At 40.6% G+C, this 10,019-nt stretch overlaps 1 protein-coding gene across 1 annotated transcript; it reads right to left on the bottom strand.

The window, feature by feature from the left end:
- Nucleotides 1-419: 419 nt before the first annotated feature.
- On the bottom strand, nucleotides 420-1,568 carry LOC306761195 (ATP-sensitive inward rectifier potassium channel 1-like; the record flags this gene model as incomplete). Its single annotated transcript, XM_079247296.1, has 1 exon — nucleotides 420-1,568. One exon carries the CDS (start codon nucleotides 1,566-1,568, stop codon nucleotides 420-422), a length of 1,149 nt encoding a protein of 382 aa, XP_079103422.1.
- Nucleotides 1,569-10,019: the final 8,451 nt, after the last annotated feature.

Genomic DNA, 10,019 nt, shown 5'->3' on the forward strand with positions numbered 1-10,019 from the left:
TTTACCAACACAAAATCCCAACGCTGGTTTGGCTGTGATGAGCAGCGTTTCCAGTGTCTTTTCACTGCTCAGCACAAATACTTAAGAAGCTTGTTGCAGAAAGCATCTTCATCATTTCTTCATGGCTCTAGTCAAGGCTGGATTATCCAATGGACATTATGGGCACAGGCCCAGGGGCCCACACCCACTTGGGGCTCATGTGGGGCAAATACCAGCAGTTTGGGCATGAAACAAAATATACATAAAAGCCAGATAGTTATTGCAACCATTGGCTGAGAGATGTTAGAAATGCCGTTTCACAGCATATCATTTACCATTTTCACAATGTTGCAGTGGAGAAGGGGCCCCCTGGAACACTCTGGGTCCAGGGGCCTGTGCACTTTAAATCCAGCCCTGGCTCTGGTCCTGCAAAGCTCCTCTTACATTTTGGTGACGTCCACAGAGTCGTGAATGTTAATCACCTGGAAGCCCGGGTTATCGATGCCCATCTTCTGGTGGTGACTGTGATTCTCCTTGTTGTGGTTGTTGTGGTTTCTCTGGTCGGCGTCTGTCTGGAAGCACTGGACGCAGTGTGGCGTGGTGACTCGGACACTTTTGGAAAAGTTTGAGAAATCCACGCGGTACTTTCCTGTCTTGGTGCGGGAGATGATCGGCAGGAAACTGTAACCCCACTGGATCTCCTGCGGGATGTAGGAGGTTCGGACTTGGCAGGAGGAGCTGGTGGACTCAGCTGTTCCATCCAGAAAGACGACCAACTCAAAGTCTTGTTGGGGGAGAGTGTCAGCGGACAGCTCGTAAAACGGACTCGAGCTGTTGATCACGTGGTACAGGGTCAAAGGGCAAACAAAGAACAAGTTGTCCTTTCCAGCGTCGACCATGAAGTCAACATCCACCTGATCCAGGATGATGGTTTCTCCATCCGGTGTGGTCGTGGTCCTCAGCAGCTTCCCGTAGATCTGGCTTCCAATTAATAAGGTCTTTCGAAGGTTTGCGACTCTGATCAGGAGACACAGGTTCTCTTTCTTCAAGCAGATGACTGCTGTGTTGCTGAAGGTTACAGTCTTTGCCCTTTTTTTGGGTAAGGAGATCTTGGCCAAGATGATGCCGCACATGAAGCAGTTGATGAAGACTCCAATTAGAGACTGGATGATGATCAGAGCCACTGTGCCAGCACAGTGACCAGTCAGAGCCCTGCCCCCATAGCCGATGGTGGTCTGAGTCTCTAATGAGTACAAGAAAGCCGTTGTGAGGCCGTTAACATTGTCTATACACTGGACGTGCCCGTCTGTTCGGTTCTGCCCAGTCAGATCGCCGTTGCTCTTAGCAACCCAGTACCACAACAGGCTGAAAAGGAACCAGCTGCCCGTGAACGCAGCCACAAACAGGAGGAGAACAAACCGCCAGCGGATCTCCACGAAGGTGGTCCAGAAGTCCACCAGGTATGCAAAGTGGTTGCTGTATTCAATGTTGCCAAACTCGATGTTGCAGTGGCCATCTTTGGTGACCAGACGGGTTTTGCAGCTTCGGTGTCCAGCTGGTTGGATGTGACCTGGAAACACCTGGAACATCGTGGAGCTGCAAGAGTAAACACAGCAAGAGTTAAATAAATAAAAGTTTCATTGCACAAATATCATTTATATGTTTACTTTTACACAGAATCTTCTGCTTTACTCACATTTTAAATGTTTAATGTTAAAACTTTTTTTTTGCTAGTTGTGGTTTGTATGTTTTTGTTTTTTTGTTTGTTTTTTGTTTGACTGTTTTTTGTAAATATTCTTATAGACGCTCAATGACTTAAAAAGCAGAAATGATGTTTTCAGGACAGCCCCAGTTGTCGGATTATCAGGATAAAATTATGTAAAATTAATATAAATTACCACCAGTTTAATCTGACTGTTTAAAAGTTTAACAGAAAGTGGCTTTATCATCATTTGTAGGTGAAAATATATGTCTCTTAGCAAAATTGTAGTGCCAATTATTTATTTTAGGATGAAAATGTGGTAAATAATGGCGTAATCATGGATCATTGTGGATTGACTGCATAGATTTTGTGGAGTTTTATGGGTTAATGAAAGACACAGTAATTTACAATGTTATATCAGTATGTTGTCAGTACGGGGACATTAATTTTACTATTTCATCCCAAAATCACCTGAATAATCTCATTGCCAATATATACGTAAATATGTTCATTTAATAAAACAGAATAACAATAACAGAGTATTAATTATTAATCTTATTAAAATTACATTTAGTGTCTTGATCGTTTTATTACATTTAAATAAAATTATACATTTTAAAATGTCTCAGTCTTTATGTAAAATTAAATATCTTTTATTTAAAAAGTAAATTTTATCTGCTTTTAGTTAAATGTTAATTAACATTAAACATGTAGATTTGCAGTAAAAACTGTAAAGTAACCCAGAAGAAAGGTCATATTTTAGAGTTTTTATAATATTTTAGAGAAATTCACCTTTAATATTAAATAAACAAACCTAAAGCTGCTAGTTGAGTTTTTACACTGTAATAAGATTATTTGGGGTTTTTTTCCCCTCAGGATTATTTTAATAACAGCAATCATCCATTTCTGCAGCGTAATCTGGGAGCAGCAGCAACAACCACACTGGTGCCAACAACGTCTCAACATCTTTAACAAAACAACCCTGAGCTGGATGGAGACAAATGTCCTCCGGAAGTTCAGAAATTTACATAAAAGCTTAAACTAAACAGAACAAGCGATTGTTCTAATGCAAGACTCTTACTTTGAAATGCTTTGCTCAACCAGATCGTAATAAACAGGTTACGTTGACGTATACGTTGAACCCTGGTGCAATTTGTTTCTTTAGGGTGATAAAGTTTCATTCAAACCAATCACCCCTGATTGAACAACCAAAATACTGCAATGCCCCCAAGCAAGTTGCTAAACTTTTGCATGATCATTATATTAAAAAAAAAAAAAGTAAAACTACAAGCTCCTTTTTTAAACGAACTTGACAAACATCTCTGTATTTAACCCATATGGAGCCCAACGTGAAATATTTGATACAGTTTCTGAGACATTTTGCATCCCTGATGGTGAAAACTTCTCTTAAAAGCCTTTTTAACTTGTGTGCTGCTTCCTCATGGATACCAGCATGCAGAATATTACGCTGCAATAATAATATAATAATAAATAGAGCTTTAAAAACTGAAAATTTCAGAATATTTAGCTCTGATGAAAAAGGACTGAAGTTCTTTTTAATATTTCTTTGACAAAAGATTCTGTTAGAACTTATTGATTTACAATTTACAAATGATTGAGTGTTGATTTACAACCCATCGTTGGTTGAAATAAGATAAGATTTGGGCAAATGCCCCTTTTATACCCAGTCCTGACACTCTCACTTTGTCATTTATGGCAAATTGTGGTATCGTCCATTTAACTGCACTAATTACATGATTTATGGCCCTTTCTGTCTTTATTTCACCTTACCTCAGTGTTTTTGAAGTGGAATTAGATTTTAAATGAGTTATTATTGTTGAGAAGCATCATGTGCAGGTGAACGTTTGGTTTTAAAAAGATGTTAAAACAAATTAAGTTTCTTATTGCATTTTAGAAAATTTTCCAATTTTTGCAGGAATAAGATATATATTTGATTAGTTTTAAAGACTGATTTAAAGTGTAAACAGGTAAACACAAAGACAAACAGGGGCAGATAGTTTAGGTACTGACGTGTCCAGTCCCTCCACAGTTATGAGGACTGATAACAGCTGCAGGTAAACAAGTGGAGAATTTACTTATTTATCCATGGATTAGGATTACAACAGGGTTGTGTTCATTCTGTATTGTTACAAATTCACTGTCATTATTTATTTGACTGTGTGGCAATAAGTTTATTCAGCAGAATGGACCACATGGTTCACTTCGAACGTTACACAAGAGCTGCTCATTTGATTCAACAAGGGAACTTAAAAAGCCTGATTATTACGTCCAAAACGGTCAGATCATTTGAGAAGAACCCCTTTCAGGATTTACGTTTACTACACTTTTTTTTTTAAAAAAAAAAAAGCTTATTTTAGAAGGTTTTTACAGTTTCCATCAGTTTATCTATGAAGTGCTTAGAGAACAACCATGACTGGAACTAAATGCTTTACATCTCAGACGTCATATAAAAGCATGAAAACACATAAAAACTAACATAAAACACTTAAAAAGAGTCAAACATCATAAAACTAGTGGTGAAAGTTTAATCTACTAGCAACCTGGCAACCTGTGTGACTGATTAGTTATTTTTTCAGTTTCTTGTAGTTAATACGGGTTTCATAAGCCCACTTTGTTCAGTTCTCTACATACATACACAGCCATGGCTGGAATATGTGGTTTTATCTTCTCCTAGAAAACTTACATCCTTACCAAACTTTTATAAAAATGTTAAATAAGTTACATGTGTGCAGCTCTAATCCATCAGGGTGAGCTGCACAACCTGAGTAAGGAAATAAACGTACCTGCTCAGTGAGACCATGGGCCCAGAGTGCTCACTAGATCTGTGCTGCAGCTTCAGACTCTTTTCTTTCACCGGGTGGCCATGAAGGCGTTGGAACGATTTTAATCCACAGTGAAATTTCCTAATCCCAGCCACATGCCGCCGTGTACACTGGTTTCATAGAGCCGGAGAGCTCCCGGTGGGCGTTAGTCCAGGGCGATTCCCTCCAGTAACAACGCAACCAGTGGGTTCAGTGGATTCCTGCAGGTCCTGACACTGTAAATGTCTGGCCGCCACGAGGAGGGTGGGGGGGTTATTCTAAAAAGGTGGCATGAATGGCTGTGGTGCTTTTTGTTTTTGGCAGAAGGTGCGTCATTGGAGGGGGACAAAGTGGCTGGTGCAAGCACTCACGCTGCTTTTGTTTTCACTCCTGAGAACATTTGGGATTTACAGGAGGCCTCACAAAGAATCTCCTCAGTTACATCCCCCCCCCCCCCCCCCCCCCCCCCCCTCTGCCTCTGTTTCAACCTGCAAGGCAGCCTCACATTTACATCAAAATGCAGAGCTGTGGGGGCACAGTGTCCTTGCCACTCTCTGCCTGCTGCAGTGGGACCATTCCCATGTCTTCGGAGCTTATTTCAACCATCTTTCCCAATGAGAGACCTGGATTTGACAGGAAACCCTGCAGTGATGGATACAGATGCCATTAGATGCATGTAAATGAAGCAAACAGGAGTTGGTGAAGATGCAGATGGTGTTCCTCCCGTATTGATTCCACTGTGAGAGTCCTGACAGAGACATCTCGCATGCAGGCATGTTCAGCAACAGCTGCACGTTTAGACGATCTGTTGGCACATGTCTGCACGTAACGCGCTGCATGCTCATCAGAGAAAAGCTCCAGCTTCGCTTTCTGTCAGGCGTTAGAAAGGCATGTCTACAGCTTGGTGTAAAAGCTGATGGGTTTTTCATGGCGACGTTGGGGGGCATTGCAGAGGGTGAACTGGAAGCCTCACCTGATCAACTACCTATTATTCTCTGATAATTACAACATGATCCACTTCAGCGTTTTAATTATGTTATCACCGCATGTCTCGTGGAGGAGGAGGAGGAGGAGGAGGAGGAGGAGGAGGAGGAGGAGGAGGAGGGTTGGGGTTGCATGCAATGACTGAAGAAACCTGCTTGTGTGGTTTTGTTTGCATGATTCATTCTGTGATCTTTGGTGTGCTGCAGGAAGTTAGATGAAGAAGTTGTGCAGCTGGCTGATCTGTGGTGGGAAGCTGCGATGAAACCCAAAATCATCGAGATGATATAACAACATGAGATTTTATCTTGCTGAATGGCTGGAGAAGAAAATTATTGTGCTAATACAAACCTTCATGTCATAAAGACACGACCTCGTTGCTGTTTGAGTGTATTTGATGACGATGTTGTGTCTAAAAGACCGATGAAGACATGAACGTTGCAGACAGGAGACACAAAGCTGCGAAGCAGTTTTCACTTCTCCACATTTCATGATTCAGACTTGCTTAGAAACACTTTAACTTTACTTCTTTAGTGCAGATGTGGTGGCAGCAGCATCAGCCTGAAGGAATGTTTTTTCTGCCTGGTGGACTGGGATACCAGTCATACTGGAAGCGAGGACTGAACCAGACGTATAGAAAACTGTCCGCAGACTTTCAGTTCAACTCAGAGTCCTGTCATGTGCAAAAGTACTCAGATGACTGCAGTTTATCAGCTGCAGACAGAGGTGTAGGAATGCAAGCAGCCACATGCTGCACATCATCTCAACCTGTGGTGGAGAGCACATGGTTTCCTCTGCAACCAGCTGCTGCATTCACAGGTCTGTTCAGTCAGAGGCTTCTTCATCTCCACAGTCCTGAAAATCCTTCAGTTATGTATTAAATATAGAATATCATCATTCCTGAACAGAATAATTTTTCACGATGGGGATAATCCAGAAGAAAAATAGGGAACAGGGAATCGGGTGGAGCTTTAGTCTGTTCACACTTGCAGGACATTGCAGTGTTTTGTTGACAACACAGTGTGGAGAGCAGATGTTCTTCTCTACTTAACTTCCATGATGAACATGTGTGTTGATGTTCAGATTAACACAGTTAAACACTCACAATTCACTTTATTAGGACCACCTTCAAACATGACGTTGGACTCCTTTTTTCCTCCAGGACTGCCTTAAATCTTTGTGTGATAGATTCAACAAGCTGGGCAGCGACCATGTGAAACCTGAAGCGTTGATCCTGACGGCAGGATGGATCCATGTTGTCATGATGTTTCCAGCAGATTCTGATCCTACCATGTGAATGTGGAGCTGAACTGGAGACTCATCAGACCAGCAACGTTTCTCCATCTTCTTTTGTCCAGTTCTGGTGAGTCTGTGTGGATTGTAGCCTCAGTTTCCTGTTCTTACTGACAGGAGGGAACCCGCGGTGGTCTTCTGCTACATTCTGGTCCAGACATCTACAGCTTGCTGCATATTTTCTCTTCATCAGAACATATCTGTGAACCTTAGACATAGTCGTGTGTGAAAATCCCAATAAATACTCAGACCAACAACATGACATGTTCAAAGTCACTAAATTCCCCCTTCTTCCTCATTCTGATGCTCAGTTTGAATTTCACCAAGTCTACGTGACTACATGCTGCCATGTGATTGGCTGGTTAGATATTTAGGTTAACAAGCAGCAGAATATATCTAGCCTACATAGTAAAGTGGCTGGTGAGTGTATGTTTGGCTTTAAACATTAATGAATGAATGGTTAGGTCTGGAAAACGTAGAAAGGTCAAGGCTTGTATGTTTTATTCATACATCACTGTCATGATCATGTCACATAGAGTCTCAAAAGTTCAGTGTTCAAATCTTATTTTTCATGCATACAGTTTTACATATCTTTTGCATTACATCATGATAAAAAAAAAAAAGGTGTACGCAATCTGATACTTTTGTCTCCTTTTCTCTTTTATTTGACATTTTCTTAAAATGTTGAAAAATTGACATTTTTCCTGAGTCTTGACTCCTCTTGAGTTGAGCTTTAAAGGGTGAACATGAAATGGAGCTTCTGTAGCTGTGTTTCCATTTCATCTTTTCACAAAATAAAAGGAACATTTGTATGTTTTTGACAAACAACATGAAGCACCCAATCCAAGTAGCTAGATATTAACCCTATGGTTAAGACTTGTGATAGTACAATGAGTGGGGCCCTGGGTACGTTACTTAAATAAAAATAAACTAATATTGGTAAACAGGAGAAACAGTAATAGTTAGCCTTTAGCTTTTTACACTTATTTATGTTTTTAATTATGGAGGTGCCTCCATCTCCCAAGGAGAAAATATGAAATACCCTAGTTTACGTTCACTCAGAATAAAAACTATAGCTGGAAATCAATGACACCAGTTATTCTGTAATGCAATTAAGACATAACACAGAAAGTTTAAAGTCAAAAGATAAGATTTAGTAAATATGAATAAAGAAATAAAAATTAGAAGGTAAAGTTTTAAGGGCTTCTTCCAGTACACGTGTGGTTTTCAGTTATTTCACAACTTCATCAAAACAATATTTCAGAATATAACATCCACACACACATATATATGAATCCAATTAAACCAAGTTCAGCTTTAAACCAGGAATTAAAGAGTCTGACGCTCAAATAAACAATTGTTGCAGGCCTGATGCGACACTCGGGTTCGTTAAGCCAAAAAAAAAACAAAAAAAAACAGAAAAATGGCCGTTTCCTTGGTTCACAAACCAAAATTAAGATAAAGGTGCTTTGGTTTACTCACAAATCCTTATGATCAGGGGCAATGGATGGTTAAAACCTTGTCCGTCATCATGCAGGTGATTCTCTGTAACTGGGCCGGCAGCTCGGGTCCTGTACGAGTGGGTCCTGCAGGATCTCCAGGGCCGCTGCACCCCCGGGAATGAGAATAGCACAAGTATACTTAGAACTTGAAACAAGACAGAATCATGTAGTTTTAACACTCATAAACATCTTTGGTGTTGCTTTAAAGTCGTTAAATATCTAGACTCAGCATTGTTTCTTATCCCACCTCTCTGTCAGAAACATTTCTTACACTGGAGTCTCTGTGCAGGTTAAATACGCTTTAATGAAGCGGTTTTACTTTTCTTCTGGCAGGATTTTGTTTGCAGGAATCCGTGTTTGAGACAAGCAGTGGTCACAGAACAAGAAGCATTCAGCTCATTAATCCAGCAAACAACACCTCATTAATATGGTGGAGCTGCTTCAAGGTCAACAGACACGTATTTTAGCCTCATTCTGGGACATCTCTAATGAGATTCTCCTCCATCTAGTGTGACAAACTTCAGTCTGAAGGGTTAGTTTAATTACAGTCTTGTTTAAATTCATCTTATAAAGCTGATGTTGTATCTAAACTAGCAGCTGCTCATATTTACAGCAAACAGAAAATGTGTTAATCTCTCCTCATGTGACGGTTTCACTTGATCATATCGGATCAGATAATGACTCTCGGTCTTTATTTGAGGTTCCAAGAGAAATGGCTCCATCTGGTGCGCAGGCTCTGAAAAACACAACAAATGAGGAAAGAAGGATTGAATATAACTGTGATGGACTGGCGACCTGTCCAGGATGTACCCTGCCTCTCGCCTAAAGGACTGCTGGGATAGGCTCCAGCTTCCCCACAACCCTTAAGCGGTACAATTAATGAATGATTACAACTTTTTCCAAAACGTTATATTTGAGTAAATCCTTCTTCAACAAAATGGACTCTAGAATATTGACGTTTATAAGGGACAACAGGACATCTGAAGCTACAGAGACTCTACAGATGGCAGCTCAGGTCAGAGTTCAGAAGTTATTTTGGCCGATGCCAGAGATCTGACTGGAAATGTAGATATTCTGAGATGGTTGCAGTGGAAGCTGCCACTGTGGAAAAGTCCTCACTTTTTTAGAAGAAGCAACTTTCTGGATAAAATCACATCTGTCAAACCGAACTCATCAGGTGACAGTCAGTTGTATTAAATCTCCTTTTCTGGGTTGCCAAGTTGGAGTTCCTCAGGGCTCCATACTTGGACTAATAATGTTCTCACAATATAGTAATGAATTAACAGATATCTGCCAACACGTCAATCCCCAGTTTTATACAGATGATGCCTTCATTCTTACTCAGGTTAGTTCTGATGTGGAAGTCTCAGGAAAACTGACAAGCAATGACTTGTATGATTAAGTGGCGTCCATCCCGCCCGTTTCCGAACGGCTTTGGCGAATTAAAAGTCAGAGGGAAGCTGGAGCCTATCCCAGCGATTACTGGCGAGAGGCAGGTGCACCTGGACAGGTCGGCAGTCCATCCCAGAGCATTTTGCATGATTACATTAAAACATCCAACAGCAAAGTCAAGCTCACAGTTGTTTTTATAAGGAGAGGAGCTGCAGGTTGTAGATAAATTATACATCTTTTGGACGTTGTTTAAAAATGTTTCAATTTTAATCTGTATTTTGAGACAAATTAGCTCATCACTGCCAGTAAATGCAACTAAAATGTTTTCCCAGTCTGAATAATGTTTTT

This window comes from Telmatherina bonti (assembly GCF_933228915.1).
Source record: "Telmatherina bonti genome assembly, chromosome: 10".
NCBI classification, from domain to species: domain Eukaryota; kingdom Metazoa; phylum Chordata; class Actinopteri; order Atheriniformes; family Telmatherinidae; genus Telmatherina; species Telmatherina bonti.